General features: G+C 51.2%; 1 protein-coding gene across 1 annotated transcript in view; it reads left to right on the forward strand.

Annotated features, from left to right (window-relative positions):
• Nucleotides 1-25,797, forward strand: part of OTUD7A (OTU deubiquitinase 7A) — a 389,986-nt gene extending 364,189 nt beyond the window's left edge. Inside the window, 6 exon segments of the mRNA XM_070358270.1 lie at nucleotides 1,990-2,036; nucleotides 2,039-2,116; nucleotides 4,135-4,284; nucleotides 22,865-22,979; nucleotides 23,170-23,254; nucleotides 24,352-25,797. Coding sequence (XP_070214371.1) covers nucleotides 1,990-2,036; nucleotides 2,039-2,116; nucleotides 4,135-4,284; nucleotides 22,865-22,979; nucleotides 23,170-23,254; nucleotides 24,352-25,797 — 1,921 coding nt within the window.
• The last annotated feature ends 1,087 nt before the right edge of the window (nucleotides 25,798-26,884 follow it).

Genomic DNA, 26,884 nt, shown 5'->3' on the forward strand with positions numbered 1-26,884 from the left:
TTATGACCAACCTAGACAGCATATTAAAAAGCAGAGACATTACTTTGCCAACAAAGGTCCGTCTAGTCAAAGCTGTGGTTTTTCCAGTAGTCACATACGGATATGAGAGTTGGACCATAAAAAAGGCTGAGCACAAAAGAATTGGTGCTTTTGAACTGTGGTGCCAGAGAAGACTCTTGAGAGTCCCTTGGACAGCAGGGAGATCAAAGAAGTCAATCCTAAAGGAAATCAACTCTGAATATTCATTGGAAGGACTGATGCTGAAGCTGAAGCTCCAATACATTGGCCACCTGATGCGAAGAGCCAACTCACTGGAAAAGACTCGGATGCTGGGAAAGATTGAGGGCAGGAGCAGAAGTGGGTGACAGAGGATGAGATGGTTGAATGCATCACTGACTCAAAGGACATGAGTTTGAGCAAACTCCAGGAGATAGCAAACGACAGGGAAGCCTTGCATGCTGCAGTCCATGGGGTCACAAAGAGTCAGACATGACTTAGTGACTAAACAACAATAAATGAACATTCTACACAATACCAGGCCTGTGGTCTTCAAAACAGCCCAGGTCCTAGAAGTCAAGTACCCTGAGGAATGTTCCAAACTGAAGACAGAGCTTCAGAGGCAAGCTAAAGAGACACTACAGATGAATACAGCACACCGTCCAGAGCTGGAACTTTTCTTTCAAAGGCATTGCTGGGGCAGCTGGCATATGGTGACTAGGGTCTTTAACTGTGACCACGTGCATCAGTGCATTAGTGATTAGATGAATTCCAGAGTCTGGTGGTGACACAGGAGAATGTATCATAGAAACGTAACCTTGTTCACAGGAAATGCACACAAAGTTCTACCAGGGTGATGGGATTTCAGGCTGATAATTTACTTTCAAATGGTCCAGAAGGGGAAAAAAATTATTTATATTTTACAACTTTTTTGTGAGCTTTTGGGTATTGCCATTTTTTTAAGTATTAAAGTATATTGAATCACCAAAAAAAAAAAAAAAAAAAAAGAACAGAAAAAGCCATAGGTGCAATAACAACAAAACTCCAAGGTGATTGTGAGGCATCTCCGGGGATGCAGAGCCTTTGTTCTAGAAGCCACTCAAGCAGTTGACCACAGGCTGTGCACACCCCGGACAGCCCCACCCTGGAATCCTCAAGTGGGTCACACTTGCTAACTCTGACCCCCACCTACTCCAGTCATCAGAGATCATCCTCAGTTAATTCAGAGCACCCTCTACCTTCAAGTGCCCCAGAGGCCCCATCAAGCTGGGGGCACTGGCTCTCCCCTCTCCATGCTTCTTCCCTTTGGGGCAGCCTGGTTGTTGAGGATATCAAGGCTACAGTCCTCTGCCCATGTCCTAGAGTCCTAAGTGATGCAGATTTTGGAGCCTGCCCTCTCCCTGAGCCTCAGACAAGAGCCAGGGGACAGGCTGAGGAAAGTCTAAGTGGCTTGGTTGGGCAATCTGTCACTCCCTCCACTTCACTCAAGGAAGACTTCTCACCGCCCTCTTCAGTCGGGGTATTCCCTAGAAAGGCCCACAGATCTTGGTAGCAGTGCTCGCAGCAGCCCATCAAATGTACCCAAGCATACCTGCTGTCCTGAGGGTAAAGCTTCAGCCTAAGCTGCTGGATGTGGGCATGAGCCCAAGGGAGAGCCTCCATTCCTCCTCAACCCCCCAGAGAACCAGCCCCCATGTGGCCACCCACTCTGAGCAGGACGCCTCTGCACCAGGGAGACTGTGTCTTAAAGGGGGCTCAGCTTCCACGTTGCCAGGTTCTCTGCCTCAGCTTCTGTCCTGAGACCACCCAGCCAGGGTAGGGGTGGAGGGCTGGGTCCAGTGTGCTTGCTGCCATCAAGTGGTGTGGAGGGAGGTGGCCACAGATGACTTCAGATGGCCGAGATGGCCAGGGTCTGTGCAAGGAAGGGTGTTCCATCCGCTGCTCTCCCTCCTGACTTGGTCCAGTGACAGGCTTGCTTCACTGTGTCCCCAGCATGGACAACGCCGAAGACCCTGTGTACGAGAGTCTGGAGGAGTTCCACGTTTCGTCCTCGCCCACATATTAAGGAGGCCCATCGTCGTCGTAGCAGATACGATGCTGAGGGACTCAGGTGGGGAAGGTAAGTTTACCCATAATGAAATGGATGTGTTTTATTCATCACCCAGAAAGTGTAGCATCCCAAATAAGGAAGGGACCGTTGAACATAACGGCTGAGCCTCCAGAAAGACACAGAACCTTGCTTTGCCTGAACAAAGCCTTTATTATTTCTCCTCAACTCCATGTTTCTTTTTCCTCCCCATGCAGGGAGGGGGGAGGGGGGAGGGGTTTACTCTTCTTTTATCTTTTTTTGGCCACACCACTCAACTTGTGGCATCTTAGTTCCCTGACCAGGGATTGAAACTGGGGCCTTGCCAGTAAAAGCCCAGAGTCCTAACCATTGAACTTTCAGGGAGTTCCCAGGAGGGATTACTCTTGGCTGTCCATCCACCCTGTGTTTTGATGGCAAGAGAAATCTGGCTGAGTAGGGGGTCAGGATGAACCCCAAGGGGCTCCTGGCCCCGCCAGTTGCCCATGCCCTCCAGTAGTGCCAGACTTGTCCCAGGGCCACTCTGCCACCCCAGTCCCCTCCTGCCCCCATTACATGTTTTAAAGAAGAAACAAGAAAGGCGTAAAGTGCAAAGTCACCCAAAAGGTTGTGATGGGACCAGAGCTGGGAAGAAGGAGGAAGGGATGGAGGGCTTTCTAGGGTTGGTACCTACTTCACACCCCCTCTCCCTTGGCCAGGCCAGTACTTCCCAGGGTGGACACTGCCTCCCACTTTTTAGACAAGAAGCCCGAAGCCCAGAGAGGCCACACAACGTGCCCCTACCCCTGGCTGAAGCCTTGGAGGAAGCAGGATCGACCCAGGGAGGGAGGGCTCCAGGCATGTTCTCCCTCCAGCCTTTCTCCTAGAGCCCACAGGATACCACCTATGGGCTCTCTGAAGAGAAGGGACCAGAAGGGTCATTCCAGTGCAAGTGCCCTGCCTCTCGTGGCTGGTATAACCACAGAGGGCAGGGGCCTGGGGTGCTTTGGTCACTTCCAGTGACACAGGCCTGCCGAGGTCCGCAGCCTTTGGGTGCAGAGCCAGGCCTCGCATCAGGGTCCCTATACTCGTCAGATCCCAAGGGCTGGGTCCACACTTCCTTCCCTTGTCCTGTAGCCCTCTCAAAGGTTGGACCCACCTTGCCTCTCAACAGAGAGAGGAAGGGTGGGGGAGGAATCCTGAGCTCATCAAAGTCATCCCTGAGGTCGACTGTCCTTTCCTTTCACTCAAAGGAGGGCAGTGAGTCACTGACTCCAAGGCCAAGAGACAAGGTCTTTTGTGATTAAAAAGTAGAGGCCATATCAGGGCATGTATTTCTAGTATTTACTGTATCTCAGTAAGAATTTAGGCCTTTCCCCCCTTTTGGTAAGGAAATGAACAAGATTACGTCCCAGTTGCTAAAGGAGCCAATCCCCATCTCTCATTTCCCATCTTACTTAGGACTTGGGCCTGGACTGCTCTCATTGAGTTTCTCAAAACCCAGAACAGACAGGCTCTGGCGCAGCACAGATGTTGTTCTGTGTGCAGGTGCTTTTGTGAACACAGGAAAACACAGGTTTCCAGGTAGCCGTTAGTGCACGTCCTGGCTGACCACCTGGGGCAGGTGTTTTGGTCACCTGAGCAGGCCTCAGGGCTGCAGGCAGGCCCAGCAGGTCACAGCAGAGTCCCCTCAGCCCTGGTCCTCTTGTTCCCAGGGCACAGCCTGACAAGGCACCAGGACAAACAAGCCAGGAGGACGCTGCCCAGGGAGGCAGGTTGGGGAGGGTGCCCTGTCAGGCACAGGACTAGGGGTCTAATGATCCTGGCCCCTGTGAGCTGGGCTTCCTAATCCATTGTGGGCTGAGCAACACCTGGCTCCCAGGGAGCTCCTGCTGGGTGGGAGGAGGCCCCTCTACTGCCGAGTGGATGATGGGTGATGCCAGCACCCAGGGCTGCAGCCTGAGCCCACCCTCCGTTCCCTCTGCCCTGTCACCTCCCCCAGGTTGGTGAGGGCTGCTGTCCGTGCCCCCTCCAGCTCCAAGTGCCCTCCTCACCTTTGTTTGTGTCTGCAGCGTTCGCTCCAATCCCCTTCGGAGGGATTTACCTGCCTTTGGAGGTACCTCCCAACAGATGCCACTGCTCACCTCTGGTTCTTGCCTACGACCAAGCGCATTTCTCTGCCCTTGTGTCCATGGAGCAGAGAGACCAGCAGAGAGAACAAGGTAAGCCTGCTGCCACTTGACAGTGGCGGGGACAGAGGGGCCAGGAGGGCAGGAGGTGGGATGTGGAGCCCTCCCTTGAGAAGGGCACTCAGCAGTGATGGGTTTTGCCTAAAACTACCGTATGCATGCAAAAAATATCATTGAAAATAATGCCATTTGCAGCAACATGGATGGAATGGATTTAGATGATCATTATCATAGATGATCATACTAAAAAGCTTAGATTATCATACTAAGTGAAGTAAGTCAGAGAAAGACATATCATGTGATATCACACGAGGAATCTAAAGAAAGACACAAATGAACTTATTTACAAGAGAGAAACAGGCTTACAGACAGAGAAAACAAACTTATGGTCACCAAAGGGAGAAGTGGGGAAGGATAAATTAGGAAATACGCACTACTATATATAAAATAAACGAGGACCTGCTGTATAGCACTGTACTCAATATTTTCTAATAACCTCTAAGGGCAAAGAATCAGAAAAAGAATATATATAACTGAATCACTTTAAAATATGATGAAGTTAATAATTCTGTCACCCTTATCTAGCCTTTACTGTGGTTCCCTTCACTTCTACGCATATTTTATATGGATGTAGTTAATCTCAGATGTAATTTTTAAAAGCTGTTCTAGTGCAGTCACCTAACTATAGCTCACTTTCTTTGTAAATTAGGTTTTATTGGAACATAGGCACACTCATTCAAAGGCGAATTATCTGTGGCTACTGCTTTTGTAGCAGTAGCCACCAGGACTTCCCTGGTGGCTCAGATGGTAAAGCATCTGTCTACGATGCGAGAGACCCAGCTTCGATCCCTGGGTTGGGAAGATCCCTTGGAGAAGGAAATGGCAATCCACTCCAGTACTATTGCCTGGAAAATCCCATGGACAGAGGAGCCTGGTAGGCTACAGTCCATGGGGTCGCAAAGAGTTGGACACGACTGAGCGACTTCACTGCTTTTGTACCCTTAGAGCAGTTGAGAAGCAGTGTCAGAAACTGTGTGGCATGCAGGGACTAAACCACTTACTAATGAGCGCTTTATGAACAATGTTCGCCAGCCTCTGCTCTGCAGGAAGCTTAGAATCAAAAGATGGATATTTCCATTCAAATCATTACATGGGAGCTTCCTGTCATTTCAGTGCTGCAGAAAGTCTTACCAAGCTGGGCCCACAGGCCGTGCACTGCACAGTCCCAGCCGCAGTCACATAGACTTGTGTGGGGCCTGTCTTTAGTCAGCGCATTATGTGTCTGTTGTGGAGATGGTGGGATTTTGTTTGAAATGTTAACTGCTGATGGATGTGTGATTAACTGAGCAACAAAGGGGGAACTCTTCCTTTTTCACTTCTGTGTCTGGTTAGACAGAGGCCTCAGGCGACCAAGGGAAGGAAGGCTGAGTGATTTCAGGGTCCCTGCCATCGGACATGGTCCCAGGAAATCTGCTGGCTCATCCCATGGTGATGTGAGTCCAGAAGGAAGGCAAGCAGGGCTTCAGGCAGCTGAGGGATGTCACGTCCTTTTGCTGAGCTGTTACAGACGTCTCACTGTAGCCACATTTAGGCCTTTCCTGTTGTCTCTCTGCATTTCGGCCCAGTGAGAGCTGGCACCTCCCTCATGGCTTTCGGCTCTTGTGGCTCACTGTGGCTCTTGGGAGACAAGAGGGCCCTTTCCCAGCCTCACCCTACCGGCAAGTGATTGAAAAGACCTTAGAAGTCAGATGTTAGCCATGAGTGGTAGGTCAGCGGCTCCTAACCTGGCAGCTCTGAACTCTAGTCTTCTATTGAACTGTACAGAAAAAAATGAAAAAACTATAAAAGAAAGATGAAATAATAAAACCATCACATCAAGGTGAAACATTGTAGAAACGGCATGTTGCGTATAAATTTTGGAGAATTTTAATAAAATTGGCTGTGTTTTATTTCAAAATTTTAAAAATGAGGGCCCTTTCTCAGGACTGGGGTCCAGGCCGCTCATCTGGTCTCGCAGAGACTCTCTGGTAAAGGGAAGATCGTGGTCACAGGGCCTTCCAAGCTGAGTCCCCGCCTCACAGAAGGCACTGAGCTTTCTCTCAGGCCTTCTAGTGCTGCTTTTGGATGCTTTCCAGGCCAGTGTGAAGGTGCTCATCAACAAAAGGACAAATGTGGGGGAGTTCCACAGCTTAGCAGGCAGCATCACAGAGGTACGGGTGGTTTCACCTCTGAAAACTTGCTTTGCCATAAAGTGGGCTGTGGTCCCAGCATGGTGTCTGGGGCTGTGCCGTGGGCTCCTACAGCTCCCCCTGCTGGCTCCCTGCTCGTAGCAGTGCGGTCCCTGCCCCCACGGTCTTCATGTGACCAGGGCTGCACATTGACCCATTCAGTTCTCACGACCACTGCACAAGCAGAAGCACAGCACATGTGAGTGGCTCCCACTGGCTGGGTAACCTCAGTGCTGCATACCAGGCCCTCACACATTGGGAGAGAACACGAATGCTCTACAGACTCTGAGGCTTTAAGTGTTGCTGCCAACACGTCCCCTGTGCCACCCTCGCTAGTGCGTGCTGGTAGGCGAAACCGTGCTTCCTGCTTCTCCCATTGGCCTGAAGTCCAGTGGTCCTACAGGCCTGGAGCTGAGGGTCCATTCAGTGATACTACCTGTTGCTTGCAGGTTTGAAGGACCCAAAGATGAGGTGTCCTTGCCTTGGGCCCTCACCACCTTGTAGGGGAGACAGGCAACCCCACCAAGCCACACTCTGTCCAAGGCAGTATATGCCCCAGACAGGCACCAGCTCCATTCAGCAGGAGAGTGATTATTCTAACTAGAAATAATGGACAGATGGAGCTGAGCAAAGGTGCCGTGCCAGTGCAGGATGTGGCTGGCATGCTGCTGGTACAGCCCCGCAGGCACCTGTCATGGAGGCATAACGGCACTGGGCCTGGGCGCTGCCACGCCCTCACTGTGTGGCCCGAGGGGCGCCATGTGCCTCCCAGCCTGTCCCCTTCTCTGTTGTGCAGTAACACCCACCTCCCTGGGAGTGAACGCCTTTGCCTCCCCTTGTTCACCCTCCTCACCCCCACCCCATCCTCTGCCCTTTCTCTTCCACCCATTTTCCCATTGGTCTCTTTCTAACTGGACATGTGTAAGGACCTCACCATTTAGTTGTGAAGTTACCACCAAGAGATAGTCCCTCCACACACGGAAGTTCTCAGTCACCCCTGGGAATGGTACCACCTGTCCCAGAATCAGGCCTGTCCCCTGATCCATACATGTTCCTTCAAAGATAAACCTAAAGGCCTCAATTGGCCCCCTTCCTGGCCACCCAGTGTCTCCCTGAAAGGATCTGCTGTGGGCAGGAGCAACAGAGCAGACAGTGTCCGAGAAGCCATCACCAGAGGAAGTCTACCCCATAGTTCTGTGGGGTACTGTCCTACCTCTAGCCTGACATCAGAGACTGCCGGCGGCTTTCCACAAATACCAGATCCTAGCAGTTCCACTAGGATGGAATGGTGGTTGGGCATGGTGGTGAGAAACTGAAAAAACATTAGGAATCTGCTTGGGGAACAGGCTTATCTTCTCTTCTCAGCCTTTATGAGGCCAAGAAAGTGGAAGCAACCACAGAAAGCCATGTGTTAGCACCCAAAAAAAGATGACTCCGAATAGCATTGAGCTGCAAGGGTGGTTGCTGCTCTGCTTCTGTAACAGGGAGTCCTGAGGTAGGTGGTCCAGGGCTGGTGCATTAGCCCTAGACATCCTCAAGGACTCAGGCTCCAGCCTCTCCCTGTTCCACCATCCTTATGTGATTTCAGCCTCATGGTTATAGAATAGATGCTGTAGCACCAAGCATCACATCCACATTCCAGGCTGGGCCAAATGGCTCTTTTCTTGAAACTTAGTCATTTTATTTGGGAAAAACACCTTCCTCCAGTACCTGTGTTGGCATCTTACTAACAAAGGCTGAGCTCCACACTTGCATTTGTCCAGCTGTGGAGCAACCTCAGAAATGAGTGCATCAGAGGAAGGAGGGGGTGAGGTGGTAGGTGGGGATTCACTGAGCCAGCTATGAATTAGGGAGAGAATGTGATGTTTCCAGGCAGTTGCATCTGGACTCTCCTCTTTATTTCACCAGCAATGACCACCTATCTAGGGAAGGGCAAAGGTGCAAAAAAAAAAAAAAAAAAAAATGGGTTCTTCACCAACTCGGGTCCTCATCTGGAAATAAACCACATATGCTGTTAGGCTCTCAATCCCCTAAAAAGCAGGGGTGCGTGAGGCTGTCAATGGTGTGCTCCTTAGGAGAAAATCCAGTTTATTTAAGCGCAGAAAGAAGAGCAGCCCTCCTCCCAGGCCATGCACTGCCCGTGGGTGTCAGGTTTGGGGCTGACCAGGTGAGGGTGGCACAAGCGCCATGCATCCCACCCATGGCTGTGCCCCCGTAGGAGGGGGGGCAGGGACTGGGTAGGTGGTCCTGCTGAGAGCCAGAGCCAGGCTTGGCTCCTGGCGACTGACTTGATGGCACATTCCTATGCCTCTGACATCTAAATGCCACCAGGGAGTTTATGCTCAGAGCTTTTCTCTCCTAGAGCCCTGGGCTTATGCCAGGACAACCTCCCCAAAGCAGTCAGGAGCCTTCAGATCCTGCTGAAGTGAGACCTCGGCCTGGAGAGGGGCGTCTCACTCCCTCCTTCCAGAAGGTCTCCAGCTCTGTACCTTCAGGCTGGGTTGCACTCTGCCCCCCAGGAGCTGCCCAGGAAGCTCTTTACAGACTCTGACGTCACCACTCATGTAGCAACCTTGCCTACGAGGACCAAGGATGCTCAGTGAGAGGAAAGGTCGTGAGGAAACCATCCTCCTCCTCCCTGCCCTTCCCTGCTACGCCTCCCTCCATTCACTCCCTGGTGATGGTTAGAACTGCTTCGGCTTTGGCTGCAGGTCATCAAAACCCAGCTCGAGGTGGCTCAGGCAGTTAGGGGGCTGGTTCTCACACACACTCAGCAGTGCGGGACAGGCAGGCACCCTGGGGCAGGTGGGACATTCAGGAATGTCGGAGATGACCAGGTGACTCCGCCTCACCTGCAGCCTCCTCACCTTTTGTTCCAGACAAGCACCTGCCCCCAGCCCCCAGCAGCAAGCGGGTCCTGTTTGACCCCAAACTCCCATGTCTAAAAGGATGACCAGATCTGGGACAGAAAGTACACACAAAGATCCTAGTGCATCTTGTCCTGGAAGAAACAAGGGGTGGTGTCGGGAGGGCTCCTGGGCCGATGGATGAGGCTCCCACAGGCGAGGTGGACAGTGAGGACCATCATTGGGAGGAGTGGTACCACACTGAAGTTGCTTCAGTCCATGGCCTCTTAATGACGCTCGCGGAAAGTTTTCCTCATCAGTTCTGCAGGAAGCTCGGAGCCACGCGTGACCTTGGAGACTGGTAAATAGCAGGAAAGCATCAGACCAGATCCTGCATTCCCTCGGTGAACTGATGACAGGTCCTTTGTCTGAGTTAAGGTACCCTGGCTTGTCATGAAGGGAGAGGCAGTCTCGGTAAGGTCTGCATTCATGTGTTGAAGTCCTATCCCCCAGGCCTCAGATTGTGACTGTATTTGGAGATGGGGTCTTCAGAGGGGTCATTAAAGAAAAATGAGGTGATTAACGTAGACCCTCATCCACTGTGACTGTTGGTTTTATAAGAAGAGTAGATTAGGACAGAGACACAGCAGAGGAAATCGCAAGAGGACACAGAGAAGAGAGTCACCTGCAAGCCAAGGACAGAGGCCTCAGAAAGAAATGACTCTGCTGACACCTTGTGCTTAGACTTCCGGGCTCCAGACTGTTATTAATAAATGGCTGCTGTTTAAGCCCCTCCGTCTTTCGTCATCATGGCCACCCAAGCAAACCAATACAGACAGAATGAGAATACCTGGTTACTCAAGCCCTTGGGAATGAATGAGAACCTGCCACGTTTCTCGTTACGTCTGGCTCAGCTCATCATCATCACCTTCTTGACCAGCGGATGCTGCGTTCAGATCCATCAGTGGCCTGATCAGTATCTGTGAGCTCTCTGCCCTCAGCAGCTCGTGTGTGGGGATCCTGGGACCCACTGTAGCTGGTGGTGAATTTTTTTTTTACAAAGTAATATTCTGCAAGCTCTGTAAATCCACACCCCAGCAGACGTTTGGAACATGGCTAATCTTATAACTCTGCTCCAGGGGAAGGGGTGATCCCACTGGGGAGGTTCAGCAGAACAAAGAGCAGGACCATTGGATGTATGGTCGAGGGCCTGGAGAGCCTGCCGTGGGTACAAGGTGCTCCGAGAGCTGGGGCTGGAACTGGGGACAGACAGCTGGCCCTAGGTCAGGGGGACAGGCTGAAGGCGAGCCCCAGCTCTCTTGCGTATCGCTGCACAGCTTGAGCCACGGGGAGGTTCATTCAGCAAGTGTTCACTGTGACAGCACACTCGTGGCGGTGACAGTACTGGATGGCCCACACCTCACACGGTGAGAGCCTGGGGTTCGGCTCCTTCCTTCAGGGGTCAGCAAGGCTGCAGGCATGGGTCCGAGCAAGGCAGAGCCTCTCCAGGTGACCTGGGCTCCAGAGACAGAGTAACCCCAAATCTCTGTGTCCTCTCGCGATTTCCTCTGCTGTGTCTCTGTCCTAATCCACTCTTCTTATAAGACCAACAGTCACAGTGGATGAGGGTCTGCGTTAATCACCTCATTTTTCTTTAATTACCCCTCTGAAGACCCCATCTCCAAATACAGTCACAATCTGAGGCCTGGGGGATAGGACTTCAACACATGAATGCAGACCTTACCGAGACTGCCTCTCCCTTCATGACAAAACAGCGGTCATGAACTCTGTTTTCAATCTGTATTTTATGCACAGCTCACAGTTAAATGCCAGTCTATGTTTTATGATTTCCCAAACCAGATATAATGCGACATTTCGTTTCCAATCTATTTGACAACGAACTCTGCTTTTTCTTATAGGATTGATTTATAATAAACAGCATTCATTTCCTATTAAGTAGAAATTGGTCTTAACAGGGCTATAAATATTATTAAATGTTCCATTTAAATGGATTTTATAATATAATTTTGTTAATATAGCAACCTAAAATGATAAATTAACCTTTTTCTAATCAAACTGGCCCATCTGTGAACCTGTTTAAATACAATAATAGAGGAACCACATACCACCCCACCTGTTACTGGACATTATAAGAATCAGATAAGTTCACAGTAGCAAGAAGTCTTTAGAAATTCCTAGCATTCCCTTTGCAGTCAGGCTTCTTCCTGTTCAGCCACTTTCTAGGTTTGTGGTTTGCCACTGAAAGACACACTCAGGAAGGGTGTGGAAGGCCAGCTGCCTCTCCATGTGGTCTGCAGGCAGCCTCGCTGGGCCACTGGCCACATACCGCTGCTGCTCCTGCCATAGCCTCGAGTGTGGCTCCCAGAGGTGTGGGCCACCGCAAGGCCTGGGGACCAGACGAGGGTGTCATCTTTAACATTACTGGGTTTTGACCCACAAACATCTCAAACAGCCCCCGCGTGGCCAGGAGCAGTGGGTGGAACTTCAAGGCTGTGAGTTCTGTTCTAGGCTTACAGGGGGACATGAGTTCAGAGAGCTGAGTTTTGCTGATCAAACGCCCAAGAGTCCGGTTGTCCACCGACACCTGCGCCACCTCAAGGAACATCAGCTCTGAAGGCCGGGGCTTAGTTCCAAAGGGATGCCAGCTGTGCTCAACTACACGGCAAGAACTGGCCACGGGTCTTTCACTAGGAAACTGGGGCCTGGAGAGCTGAGGGGGCAGGAGACATGGACACAGGCTCCTTCAGGCCTCCCCAAGGTGTCTGGTCCCCCAGCCACCATCTCCCTGACTACTGAGTCAGCCCAGCCCGCATCTCCATATGAAGTGCTGTCTCTCCCCTCAGGCTGCCCCAGGCTACCTGTGGACCTGCAGGCTTCTGATGGGTGGTGTTGGAGCAGGACATGGCCTTCATCAGTCCTCCTGCAGAAGAGGAGGGAGACAAAGCCCCAGGTGCCTGTCCTGCCCCCTGGACATGGGGAAGGAACCTCGTAGTCAAGCAGCGTGACAGCCTGTTTCTGCTCTCCAAGAAGCCCCCATCACTGTTCCCCAGGGTTGCATCTAATGCATGAGAGAACCTGTGTCCAGAAAAAAAAATGGACAGCTTCCTGACAACCCAAGTCCACTTAGAGAATTGTCTCTGGGGACGTTTTTCTGGGGAAAGGGTCTATGGGGAAGAACGCATCCTGACCAAAGCCCAGTGGGCCGCCTGGAGCGTGAGGCCACAGGCAGCTCATCAGGCAGGAACTCGCCACATCCCTGGCATTCAGGGAGGGGAAAGAGCTGCCATTGCTGTGCACCTTGAGGAGTCATGAAGCAAATCCTCATAAAGCAAGTCTGATTTTTCCCAGAGGCACAAGGATGCAAGGTTCTTACCCAGCCAGGGAACTCTGCGTCAGGCCCACCAGAGGTTGTTCTTGGGCACTGATGGGCCAGAGCCAAGGCCACGGTGGGATCAGGTGCAGGGAGAGGAGGAGGATGACAAGGACCACCTTTCAAAGGCTCCTGTTCTTCATTGCCAGGCTTCCCAGGGGGCACGGTGGTAAAGAATCCACTTGGCAATGCAAGGGACTCGAGACGCAGGTTCGGTTCTTCATCGACCAGATTTCTAGATGTCTTAAAGCCACATGTCCTGTCTTTCTCATCTTTGCGTCTCCAGCACCAAGACACTGGGGGAGCAGTTAATAAATGTTGAATGAGTGAATAAACAAGATTAGATGCTCACAGTCTACTGATGTCAGATAATTTTTTAAAAGGAGGGGGAGGCAAGGTGCCAACAGCAGTGAAAGGAAAAGTACACACTGTGGAGTAAGGCCGGCCTGTGGCCGGGGCAAGTCACGCAGCGCCGGGGTTCACGTCCTCCTCTACAGAATCGCAGCAAGAACCCTGGAGCTGATGCAAGACCTGTAAGTAACAAACGCGGAGCTCCTGACACAGTGCCTGTATTGTCGGAGAGTTAGACACAGAGATCCGTAGAACAGAATAGGAAACTCAGAAATAACCCCACACAAATACACTGAGAGGATTTTTGACAGAGAAGCAAATGAATTCAATGGAGGATGGATAGTCTTTTCAGACAAATGATGAGGAAGCAATTGGAAATCCATAAGAAAGAAAAGGAGTGTAAACTCAAACCTCATTTATACAAAAATTAAAGTTGACCATATAATAAAAGTAAAATGTCCAACTGTGGACCTAGAGGTAGGTAAAGAGTTCTTACATATTGTCCTATTTGTTCTGTGTCTCTGGAGATCCGTGACTAATAGAACCACTAATCTGTTCTGTGTCTCTAGAACTTTGTCATTTCAAGCATGCTGCAAAATGGGAATCACACAGCATGCAGTCATTTGGGATTGGCATAATCCAAAAAAGAAAAAAATAGGTTGGATCTCTACTGTGCAAAGATGGTGGGGAGAGGTGCGGGGGGACAGGAAGGAAGGAGGAAAAGAGGAAGGCAGGGAAGGAGGAAAGAAGGAAAAACAAGTTACAGACTGAGAGAAAATATTTGAAAACCACATATCAACAAAGGATTTGTATCTAAAATATACAAAGAACTCTCAAAACTCAATAGCAAAAAGAAAACCCTCCAAACCATCCAAACAAAAACTGGGAAAAGATACAGACAGACATTTTACCAAAGAGGAGATAGAGAAGACAAATAAGCCCATGAAAAGTTGGTCAACGTTAGAACCACAAGATATCACTGAACACCTATCAGAATGACTAAAATCTTAAAAACTGACACCACCAAGTACTGGGAAGGATGTGGAATAATTGGACTGCTCCTACACTGCTGGTGGGAAGGTTAAAGTGGTTCAGTCACTCTGGAAAACAGTTTGGTGGCTTCTTGTAAAACTAAACATCACTTCTCATGCTGCTGCTGCTGCTGAGTCACCTTAAGCTGTGTCTGACTGTGTGACTCTATGGACGGCAGCCCACCAGGCTCCTCTGTCCATGGGTTTCTCCAGGCAACAGTACTAGAATGGGTTGCCATGCCCTCCTCCAGGGGATCTTCCTGACCCAGGGGTGGAACCCGGGTCTCCTGCACTGCAGGCCCCTTCTTTACCACTGAGCCATCAGGGAAGCCCTCACTTACCATATGACCCAGATTTGCAGTCCTGGGCATTTATCCTAGAAAAATGAAGTTATGTTCACCCAAAAGCCTGTACACAAAACTGCTTTATTTGTCATAGCCAAAAACTGGAAACAACCCAAATGTCTTTCCTGGGTACATGATTCCTGGGTGCATACTGTCTCACAGAATCATACTCAACAATAAAAATGAATGCCTGTGATTCATACAATTACTTGAGTGGACCTCAAGGGAATTATGCTGAAGGAAAAAAAAAAAAACCAATCCCCGAAGACTGCATTCTGTATGATTCTAGTTCTATAGCAGTCTTGAAATGACAAAATTATAGAGATGGAAAACATATTAGTGGTTCTGTTAGTCAGGGATTTCCAGAGAAACAGAACCTATGGGATACATATAGATACATATATAAGAGGAGATTTATTATAGGAATTGGTTCACATAATTATGGTGCCCAAGAAGTTCTGCTGTCTGCCAACTGCGAGCTGTAGAACCAGGAAAGCCTGTGGTGTAATTCAGTCTGGGTCCGAACACCCAAGAACCAGGAGCACTGATGTCTGAGGGCAGGAGAATATCAATGTCCTGCTCAAACAAAGAGAGCCAGTTCCTCTTTCCTTGGCTATTCTGTGCTATTTGAGCCCTCCGTGGAATGTATGATGCCAGCCCATGTAGGTGAGGGCAGTTTTCTGTATCCAGTCTACCAATTTAAATGCTAATCTTTTCCAGGACTGACCCCCAGACACACCCAGGTGTTATGTTTACCAGCTCTCTGGCCATCCCTTGGTCCAGGCAAGTTGATACATAAAATTAACCATCATGGTGGTAGACAGGGATTAAGGACCAACAGGGTTATTTAGAAGCATGTTGTTTAAATTCCAAAAGATGTATGTTCAAGATTCTCCAAACGTCTTTCTTGGTTATGGGTTTTTATTTAGTTTTGGTCTGAGAACAAACTTTTTATGATTTCTCTTCTTTTAAACCTGTGAAGGTTGGCTAAGAATATGTTCTGTTTTGGTGAATATTCCATGGGATCTTGAAAAGAATGCGTGTTCTGCTGTTGCTGAGTTCCATAAATGTCCATTAATTCAAGGGCTCTGGTGACGTAATTCAGTCTTCTATATCTTCGCTGATTTTGTCTGCTTGTTCTGTTGGTTCCTAAAAGTGGCAGTCTCCAACCATAATTAGTGTGTCTTTCTCCTTTCAGTTTTGTTAGTATTTGCTTCATGTCCTCTGAAGCCTGTGCACACAGGTAGGATTGTGATAGCTTCATGGAGAATTGACCACTGAATCACTATGTAATGTTCCTCTGTATATAACAGGACTTGCACTGGAGTCACTCCAGTTTTCTTCTTAGTATCTTTTAACCTATGTATGTCTTTATATTTCAAATGGATTTCTTGCAGTCAATATATACATGAGTTTTGCTTTTTATCGACCTGACAGTGTCATCTATTAATCAGTATGTTTTGACCTTAGACCACTCACATTTAATGCCAGCTCTCTTCTGTTTGTTCCATCTATCTTTATTCCTTTTTGTCTTTTACTGTCTTCTTTATTTTTTATTTAATTTTATTGGAGTATAATCAATTTACAATCTTGTGTTAGTTTCAGGTTTACAGCGAAGTGAATGAGAAAAAAAAAATATATATATACTCTTTTTTAGACATTTTTTCCATATAGGCCATTCCAGATTATTGAGTAGAGTTCCCTGTGCTATACAGTAGGTCCTAATTAGTTATCTGTTCTGTATATAGTAATGTTTATGTCAATCGCAATCTCCCAATTTATCGCCCCCAGTCCACTGGTAACCATAAATTTGTTTTCTACAACTGTAACTCTGTTCTGTAGATAAGTTCATTTGTACCCTTTTTAATATTCCATATGTAATTGATATCATATGATATTTGTCTTTCTCTGACTTCACTCAGTATGACAATCTCTGGGTCCATCCATATGCTATATATATATTCTTTTTATGGCTGAGTGATATTCCATTATATATATGTACCATATCTTTATCCATTCATCTGTCAGGGGACATTTAGATTGCTTCTATGTCTTAGCTGTTCTAAATAATGATGCTATGAGCATTGAGATGCATGTATCTTTTCAGGTTATGGTTTTCTCCGGATATATGCCTAGGAGTGGGATTGCTGGATCATATGGCAGTTCTGTTTTTCGTTTTAAGGATCTTTTGCTATTCTGGATTAGCAAGGTGTTTTCATCCAGCCCATTAAAGATGTCACTCCATAGCGTAAAAAAAAAAAAGATGTCACTCCACTATCTTCTTACTTGTTTAATCATGAGAAGTCTGCTGTGATCCTTAGATTATTTCTGTATATGTAATGTGTCTTTTTCCTTTGGCTGCCTTCAATATTTTCTCTTTGTCTTCCGTTTTTAGCAGTTTGGATGTATTATGTATATCCAGATTTGTTGCTGTTGTTTGCCTGCTTGCTTTTTTCTTAGCCTCTTGGATCTGGTAGGGTTTGTCATTTGTTTGGGAAATATTTAGATAAGTAATGTCAGCCATTATTTATTTAAATATCTCCTCTGTTTTGTTCTGTCTCTCCTTTCCTTCTGGGATTACACTTGCACAGATTTGGGGGTATCTGATATTGCCCCACCAATCTTGGATGTGCTGGTCTGCAAACCCCCAACTTGTTTTTTCTGTTGCCATCTAGTTAACATCTGTTGACCTGTCTTATTGTTCACAGACTCTTTCCTCAGGTGTGCAAAGTCTACTAATCAGCCTCTCAAAGTCATTCTTTATAATTGTGTTTTTTTTTTTTATTTCTAGCATTTCAATTTGACTCTTACAGATTTTTTCTCTCTGATGAAATTAACCATCAAATTCTGCAAGATATCTCCTTTTTCTATTTAGAGTCTTCAACTTATTAATCAGTTATTTTAAATCGTTGTCTTATAGTTTAAACATCTGTGTCCTGTCTATCTTGCCCTTCACCTGGCTTCACCTGTCAATGGACTGGTTTTCGCTCATCTTTCCTCTTGCCAAAAATATTTTGTTGAAAACCAGCCATCTTGAATAGAGCAATAAAGACTAAGGTACATCACTTTGATTCCTTTTGTTTTGCTGCATGGAATTTGGATCAGACTAGATCCAAACCCTGGTTACCCAGCTTCAGATTCTTCTAGTAAGATCTTGTGTCTGTAGTGGGTCTGGTATTTCTCACTGTCTGCTGCATGCTTTATGCTGAGCCTCACTTTGGCATGGGTCTCTCTCCATATCCTGGCCCCTTTTCTAGCAGTAGATCGCTACTCCTCACAGCTTCTTAGCCTGGGTATGGGAGGGAGAGCCGAGAGGGTACTGTTTCTTTGTTCTGAGTAAGCCTCTATCTCAGGCAGGCACTGTGTCCCTGGATCTGGGGGGAGGGAGTGACCTCCCCCAGCTGTAGTTCTGGGCTCAACACATATTCCTGCCCCTCCCCCAGAGAAAAAGAGACTTATTCCCTATTTTCTGCTCCCTCCCCATGCTTTACTGGAGAAAGGCCCTAAGATCAGTGGTGTGTGCTGCCCTACTCTCTGCAGTTTCTTCCTTAGTATAGAACTCTTTGAAGGACACTTTGTGAGAATACTGGCCAGTCTTTTTCTGAGTACCAGCTCAGGTCCCACAGAGAGAGGGCTGTGTGTGCTTGAGGATTTCCCTTATGTCTGTGGCCCCTAGGGTCCTGTATTCTTTCCACCAGTCTACATCCTTCCTTTACCAACTTGTTAACAATTTTAGCTGAAATCTTAGTGGGGTCCAGCTGAAAGAAAAAAAAGTGAAAGTGAGGTCGCTCAGTCGTGTCCAACTCTTTCCCACCCCATGGACTGTAGCCTATCAGGCTGCTCTGTCCATGGCATTTTCCAGGCAACAGTACTAGAGTAGGTTGCCACTTCCTTCTCCAGGGGATCTACCAAACACAGGGATCGAACCTGGCTCTCCCACATTGCAGGCAGACGCTTTACTGTCTGAGCCACCAGGGAAGCTGGGGTCTAGCTTAGTCTGCCCCAATTAAGCTCATGTCCATACCTCCTCAGAGACACCTGTCTTTCCTTCTATCTGGGGCTAGCCAGTTGTCTGTGACTTCAGCTCTTGGACAGGTTAAAGGAAAGTTGTGAATCTGCACTTTGTCTAGCTTGTCGTTGTTATACGAGTGGTATATCCCTTCTTATATCCCTCAAAGAAACCAGAAGTCTCCATTCTTTTTTGCGAAAATAAGTACTGAAAATTGGTTGCTGCTTTGGTTACCAACTTTGTCCAGGCTATTTTGAGATGATGCCTATATGTTTCCAGGTTACCAGGGAATTCTCCATGTAAGAACACTGGAGTATGTAGCTGTTCCTTTCTCCAGGAGGTCTTCCTGACCCAGGGACCCAACCCAGGTCTCCTGCATTGCAGGCAGATTCTTTACCCTCTGAGCCACCAGGCAAGCCCCCAAAGTATTAGTTACTCAATCGTGTTTGACTCTTTGTGACCCTGTGAACTGTAGTTCACCTGGTTCCTCTGTCCATGGAATTCTCCAGGCAAGAATACTGGAATAGGTAGCCATTCCCTTCTGCAGGGGTTAAAAGATAGGAGCATGCCTTTTCAAAGGGCCTTGGGGAGGGTGGGAATTCACAGGCTTATTTTGAAAAGTATTTGCTGTTCCTGACATTTGCCACCAGAGGGCAAGTCACCACATCAGTCTCCTTCTCACTGGGTGAGGTCAGGCTTCCCAGGCTTCCAACAGGGAAAAGTTAGGTGTGTAAAGTGAGAAGCAGAGGCATCTTAAGTACCTGAGTCTCACAGAGGGCCTGTTTTCAAGGCCTCCCTCTAGGCTGTACAGGTAGGGCTCCTAAGCCCTGCCACCCTGACCCGAGGGCCACAGCTATGCTCTCTGCACAGAAGATGCCTTCTGACGTCCAGGCTGAGAAGCTGCTAGGAGCCTGTTGGGTGGTCAGGCTCTAGCACCTACAGGTGATTCCAACCTTCTGCTTTTTGTGTTTGGGGGGAGGCGGATGGTCAGGGTGGGGAGCCCAGGACGTCCATCCCAGCCCAGCTACTGAGTAGAGGAATTCCCAGGGGCCCTTTGGTAGGGAAGCTGAGGAGGCTGCAGAGCTATACTACTTTAGTTGGTTTATCTGACAAATAAGCCAAAGTCATAGTGGTTTCAAGTGACAAGTTTGCTTCTCCTGCAAATAAAGCCTAAAACAGATGTTCCTGATGAGCAGGCAGGTCCCCTCCAAGTGGGGAATCAGGAACCCACTCCTGATGCAGGGCCTCCATCATCAGAAGGCTAGAAGGTGGGAAGGGTGTTGGGAGAAGGCCCGCCCACCCCTCATCACACTGCCCAGGGCTTCACACAGTGCTTCTGCTCACGCCCCACAGATGCAAGCAAGCCTGTGTTCTTTCCTAACGCTAGGGTGGGGGCTGGGAGATATAGCCAGGCCTGGGAAGGTGCCCCCAAGGCACCTCTTCCCTGGGAAGGTGGACAGCCAGACCCCAAATTGTCCACATTGTACCTACAGAAATTACTTCTAACAGATTATTATTCTAGAACAATGTTTGCCAGATTTGCTTGATTTTAGACCCATGGAGGGAGAAGGCAATGGCAACCCACTCCATTACTCTTGCCTGGAGAATCCCAGGGACGGGGGAGCCTCGTGGGCTGCCATCTATGGGGTCACACAGAGTTGGACACTATTGAAGCGACTTAGCAGCAGCAGCAGCAGACCCATGGATAATGCTTATTTAAAATAGAATCCTTGGGTCTGTTTCTTGAACACTCTGGTTTGGCCATCTGCATGGGGGTGTGGAGTGGGTGGGTACCTTTACCAAGCTCTCCCTCCAGGAAGCCATCCTGCCCTGTCTACAGAGGGAGCCTCTACCCCCTGCCCCAACCCAGGGGTGGAAAGCCATGCCAACCTTCTCTCTGTTGTCATGGTGACTCTTGGGACTATGGCACCAGCTCCTGGGTATGACCCAAGGGAGGCTGGTCCTGAACCAGCCCTGCAGCCTCTGCCCCCACCATTGTGACTACTCCACAGCTCAGCCCTGGGAGGGACGGCTATGAGTCACAGCCACACCAGACAAGACCAAACAGTCTGTGGCCAAGGTAGACCAAGCTGCCCCTGACCTCCCAAACTAGAGCACAGTGCCGCCCAGCCCCATCCAGGTGAAAAGGAAAATCTGGAGCAAACCTGTTTCCCTTAAACGGGGGCTAGGAAATGGCAACCCACTCCAGTGTTCTTGCCTGGAGAATCCCAGGGATGGGGAAGCCTGGTGGGCTGCCGTCTCTGGGGTTGCACAGAGTCGGACACGACTGAAGCGACTTAGAAGCAGCAGCAGCAGCAGCAGAGGGTGGGGTGGAAGAAGACTATGTGTGTGTCTTTATTAACACTAGAGGGCAGCACCAAGTCAGTACTGCCTGTTTCTTACTAGAAAATCAACTATTAAACGGGTATTCAGTCTTAGATTTTATGTATTTGTTACTTATTGATTTGCCTTTCTGTTTTTGCCATGACACCTTTGTCATGAATCTTGGGGAAATGACACCAGATTTGTGGCCCGCATCTGGGGAGTAGGGGTAAGGAATGTGCAGAGGAGTAAGAAGGCAGAGTAAACCCCAGACAGGATCAGGGCCCCTGCACCCTAGAGTGGCGACTGGGGACTCAGTGTCCTCAAAGATGGGGCTTTCTGTGCCAAAGGAAAGCAGCATTTGGGAGGCCTCGTGTGCTCAATCAGGGTCAGGCAACATCTGGCCACCAGCACAGGAGTGGGGCAGAGGCGTTCCAAGGCCAGAGCAGGCAAGGATAACCCTGAATCAGGGAGGGCCCTGCCCAGCTGTCAGCTTCTAACCCACTTCCCCATCTAGATGGTAGTCCAGCCTCACCTGCCTCCTAAGCCGGTGGGACAGCGGGGGTGAGACCTCCCTGTGGAGGCCCCAAGGCCCCAGCAGGTCTGAGTGTCACACCTGAAGGGGCAATGGTCCCTGCACCCACATATACCACCCCCAGCGTTTGGGCAGGCCGGCTTCCCAGGTCCTGCGTCCACCCCAACCCTTCTGAAGTGGGCTCAGGTCCCTGGGGACTGAGGCATGTTTTGATGAATCAGTCCCTCTGTGCAATAAGGGGCCTGTCTCTCCTCACTGCTTTGTTCAGTCGCTCAGTTGTGTCCGACTCTGTGACCCCATGAACTATAGCACACCAGGCTTCCCTGTCCTTCACTATCTCCCAGAGTTTGCTCAAACTCATGAGTCGATCATGCCATGCAACCATCACATCCTCTGTCGCCCCCTTCTCCTCCTGCCTTCGATCTTTCCCAGCATCAGGGTCTTTTCCAATGAAGTGGCTCTTCGCATCAGGTGGCCAAAGTATTGAAGCTTCAGCTTCGGCATCAGTTCTTCCAATGAATATTCGGGGTTGATTTTCTTTAGGATTTACTGGTTTAATTTCCTTGCTGTCCAAGAGACTCTCAAGAGTCTTCTCCAGGACCACAGTTCAAAAGTATCAATTCTTCAGCATTCATCCTTCCTTATGGCCCAACTCTCACATCCGTACATGACTACTGGAAAAACCATAGCTTTGACTATACAGACCTTTGTCAGCAAAGTGATGTATCTGCTTTTTAATACTCTGTCTAGGTTTGTCATAGCTTTCCTTCCAAGGAGCAAGGGCCTTTTAATTTCATGGCTGCAGTCACCATCTGCAGTGAAGATTTTTGGAGCCCAAGAAAATAAAGTCTGTCACTGTTTCCACATCGCCGCCTTGTCCACCTACACGTTCCCTCCTCAGAAGTTTCGGTGGTCTGCTCCAGAACAGCTCACCAAAGCTCCCTCAGGCTGCTGTTCACCCTCAGGGCGCTATTACCACCTGACAGCAGAAGCTGTATGTCAGCTGTTCATCCTGCCCTCAGTATAGGCTGTGAGCTCCCTGTGGCCAAGGCCATTGTTTCCGTGGGTCCCACACAGATAGACCTGCCCAATGAGCTCATGCATGAGCAGACGGCAGGCAGCCCTCACTCCCCTTCTCTGGGCAGAGCTGGGTGGGCCTGTCCTCAAGCCCTCTCCCCATTGACCTTGCTCAGTGCACTGTCTGGCCTGGGTCCGGTCCGTAGAAAGGGCAAAAGCAGTAATAGCTTCTTTTTGTCTGCTGCCCCAGGAGGGCATCTGCCTTTTGATCCATGTCGAGGCCAAATCATGTCTCCAGACTGCTCTTTGGCATCCACAATAAAGACATTTTCTAAACTGTTAGTGGTGGTTTTGAAACCTCGGGCCTTAAGGCTCCTGCCCACGTAGAGGTCCTGTGTACAACTCCATCCGGTTTCCTTAATCACAGCAACACCTGGACTCCGTGGACTTTGCCTGTCCTCCCTAGGGGACGCCGGGGCTTCGAGCCTGCGCCCCCACCCTGGGCCACCTGGCACAGGTCTCTCTCTTTTGTGTTCCAGCTGTGATCCCCCTGACGGATTCGGAGCACAAGTTGCTGCCTCTGCACTTTGCGGTGGACCCCGGGAAGGACTGGGAGTGGGGGAAAGATGACAATGATAACGCCCGGCTGGCCCAGTAAGACCCTACCCTGTGCCCCTCTCTCCCTACCAGTGCCATTCGAGGCGGGCTGTTGCTGGGTTTCTCAGGGAGGACCTGGGCAAGGCGCCCCTGCTCCTAGTAGCTGGCTGGCTGGCTGGCCTGCCGGCAGGAGGGGTACATGCAGGCGGGCTGGGGCGCATCTCACTTGCTGTTCCTCTCTCCCTAGCCTGATCCTGTCACTAGAAGCCAAGTTGAACCTTCTGCACAGCTACATGAATGTGACGTGGATCCGGATCCCCTCTGAGACCAGGGTGAGCTTGGCACGTGCCAGACAGACCAGCAGGCACTCTCAGCTTGGGGTGGGCAGGCAGGGCGCACCCTCCCCCACGCGGGGCCCCCAGATGCTGGCCTCCATCCTGCCTATGGCCTGCGAAGCCCCGGCTCCAGCTGAAACACGTGTCTGTGCTCCCCTGTGCTTGCGGGTCTGGGCATAGGCATGCGCTCCAACTAGGGGAGTTTTTCTCCCCTTATTTCTCCAGAAGGAGAGGCATAAACACACCCTCAAAATAATCTATAGACAAGTCACAACACAAAACTCTCTCTGCCGAGATGGGAACATGCTGAGCTGCCATGGAGCAGAATTAATTATAAGTCTGTGTGTTGGTCCTTGAAAAGGCAGGGAACCCGGGCGCGATTCCTCGGCACTTCCTCTTGTTCTCTCCCCCCTGGGAGGGTAGAGCTGTGAGAAAGGGGGCTGGTGCCCCACTTGCCCCCCTCCCTCTGGTAAGACCATGCTGGCCCTGCCTCCAGATGTTAAGAATGATTCGCTTTAAGTATCTGGCTGATGTTTTTGTGCCCTCACTTTCCTGGTAGTGAAATCTCAGGAAAGGGGATTTTTTTTAAAAAGCTTACAAATAATTGCCCCCTCCCCAGACATCAGTTTAATTAACCATAAAGTGGGGCCCATAACTAATAGTTTCTAAGTTTCCATGAAGAAGGCAAGGAGGGCAGTGCCCGGCGCACAGCTAGTAAGTACCCAGGACCAGTTGGCACTGATCAGAGTGCTTTTGTACTTCAGCCTTTACTCCTATCAAGTTTTCACAGGGCTCCCTGATGCAGGCCCTGATACCCTGTATGGCATAAGTGACAGTCAGCGGCAGTCTGGTTCCAGAGTCCAGCTGCCTGGACTACATCATGACGTGGCTGTGGGCCCCTTTTTAGGGCCCACGAGGGCTGTGAAGGCAGCAACTCCAGATCGAGGATCAAGAGACTCGGGCTGGGACACAGCTCAGGCTTGGGACAGTCAGGCTGGACGCAACACCAAGGGGCCGGGGTCTGCCTCCTGCGGCAGCAAGGGGAAGGCTGATCTCTAACCTCCTCCCTTTCCTGCCCTCCCTCTCCCCTGCAGGCTCCTCTGGCGCAGCCGGAGTCCCCGACAGCCTCCGCGGGGGAAGATGTGCAGTCCCTGGCCGACTCGCTGGACTCGGACCGAGATTCGGTGTGCAGCAACTCCAACAGCAATAACGGCAAGAACGGCAAGGACAAGGAGAAGGAGAAGCAGCGCAAGGACAAGGACAAGACCCGCGCGGACTCTGTGGCCAACAAGCTGGGCAGTTTCAGCAAGACACTGGGCATCAAGCTGAAGAAGAACATGGGCGGCCTGGGCGGCCTGGTGCACGGCAAGATGAGCCGCGCCAACTCCGCTAACGGCAAGCACGGCGACGCGCCCGAGCGCGGCAAGGAGAAGAAGGCCAAGGCGCGCAAGGGCAGCAAGGAGGAGTCGGGCGCTTCAGCCAGTACGTCGCCCTCGGAGAAGACCACGCCGTCGCCCACGGACAAGGCAGCGGGCGCGTCGCCGGCCGACAAGGGCGGCGGGCCCCGCGGCGACGCCTGGAAGTACAGCACAGACGTGAAGCTGAGCCTCAACATCCTGCGCGCTGCCATGCAGGGCGAGCGCAAGTTCATCTTCGCCGGCCTGCTGCTCACCAGCCACCGGCACCAGTTCCACGAGGAGATGATCGGTTACTACCTGACCAGCGCACAGGAGCGCTTCAGCGCCGAGCAGGAGCAGCGGCGCCGCGACGCCGCCGCCGCTGCAGCCGCCGCCGCCGCCGCTGCCTCCACGGCCAAGCGGCCGCAGCGCAGGCCGGAGGCCGAGGGCGCGCCCGGCCCCGAGCGCGCCTCACCAGGCCCGCCGGCCGGGCAGCCCACGCAGCTGGTGCTTAAGCTCAAGGAGCGCCCAAGCCCGGGGCCCGGAACCAGCTCCCGGGCGGCACGGGCGGCGGCTGGCGGTTCGGCTTCCCCAGGCCCCAGTGGCAGCACGCGGCGCGTAGGCGCCAGCGGACCGGTACCCGGCCGTAGCCCCCCGGCGCCCGGACGCCAGAGCGTCATTCACGTGCAGGCGGCGGGCGCGCGGGAAGAGCCGTGCGTCCCAGCTGTAGGAGCGTTGCGGCCGTGCGCCACGTACCCGCAGCAGAACCGCTCGCTGTCATCACAGAGCTACAGTCCGGCCCGCGCCGCCGCCTTGCGCACAGTCAACACGGTAGAGTCGCTGGCGCGTGCCGTCCCAGGAGCCCTGCCCGGGGCGGCGGGCGCGGCCGAGCCCAAGTCGCAGACCTACACCAACGGCTTCGGCGCGGCGCGCGACGGCCTGGAGTTTGCCGACGCCGACGCGCCGGCCGCGCGCTCGAACGGTGAGGGCTGCCGGGGAGGCCCGGGTGCGGGCCCAGCGCAGAGGCGCTGCCAGCGCGAGAACTGCGCGTTCTACGGGCGCGCCGAGACCGAGCACTACTGCTCGTACTGCTACCGCGAGGAGCTGCGGCGGCGGCGCGAGGCGCGCGCGGCCCGGCCCTGAGCGCACGGCTCGGCCCTACCGCCGGGCTGTCCTCTCCAAGTTGTCGGTGTCTCCTCTGCGCCCTGGTCCACCGGGAGGCCGGCGATCCTCTGTCCGTGCTGTGTACGTGTTTGGTCAAACGTTCCTAATGGTGCCTGAACCTACACTGATGCCACTCAGGTAGTAGACGGATAGGAAACAAGTCATACTGTTGGAAGTGGGTGTGCTAGCTAGCATCTGCCTCGTACCTGTGGAAACTCAATAGCCATTGCAAGGGTATTTTTGTTCCTCGATAAGAGAAATAAAGAAATTTGCAGCCCTTTGTTTTTAGAAGGGAGTGTTTTACATGCTTTTTTTTTTTTTTTTTTTTTTTTTTTTCCCCCTAACCCGGCGACTGACCTCTTCCATGTAGCGGTCACCTGCGTGCAGTCATTGCCACCCAGGGTTTCGAGGCAAACGCGCGGCCCTGGGACCGCGGTGGCGGCTCTGCCTCGGGCTTCCACCTGTGCCCTTCCGGGGCCCCTGGAGGACAGGGTGCTCGGCCGCCCACTGGCGCCCTGGTGGTCTCACTGGCCCCTTAGGAAGACGCGGCTCCATCTCATAAGCAAAACCTCCTCCCACAGCCCCCGGCTCGAGCGACACTCACACTGCCATCAAAGCCACGGGCGTCTGTAGGCTGGGCACGGGACAAGCTACCTCGCGGGGCGCGGTGATGTGTAGCGGTCACTCCCGGTGCGGGGCAGCTCAGGTGACAGGAGCTTTCCAAAGACACCGTGGGGCCCGAGGGCAAGGTTCCGAACTCACGATTTGGAGTTGCCCATATATGAGCAAAGATGACAGCCTGTTCACATTTCTCCTTCGAAGACCCTTCCCCAGTGAACTGTCGCCGGAGGGGCCCCTCGGAAGCGACCATCAGTGCCCCAGGAGAGAGGCGAGGACTTGACTTTGCGGTCACTGTTTAACCCCCCTCTAGGCCGCCCTGAAACGCGGCCCGCCCCTCTTTCCAGAGGGCAGGGACTGAGGGCCGCCGGGAAGGAAGCCCACCCCGACCTCCACCCGCATCTGTCTGGGATCAGCCAGGTGGAGGCGCGCCGCTCCCGTCCGGGTC

Source organism: Bos mutus, chromosome 21 (genome assembly GCF_027580195.1).
Source record: "Bos mutus isolate GX-2022 chromosome 21, NWIPB_WYAK_1.1, whole genome shotgun sequence".
Classification (NCBI taxonomy): Eukaryota; Metazoa; Chordata; class Mammalia; order Artiodactyla; family Bovidae; genus Bos; species Bos mutus.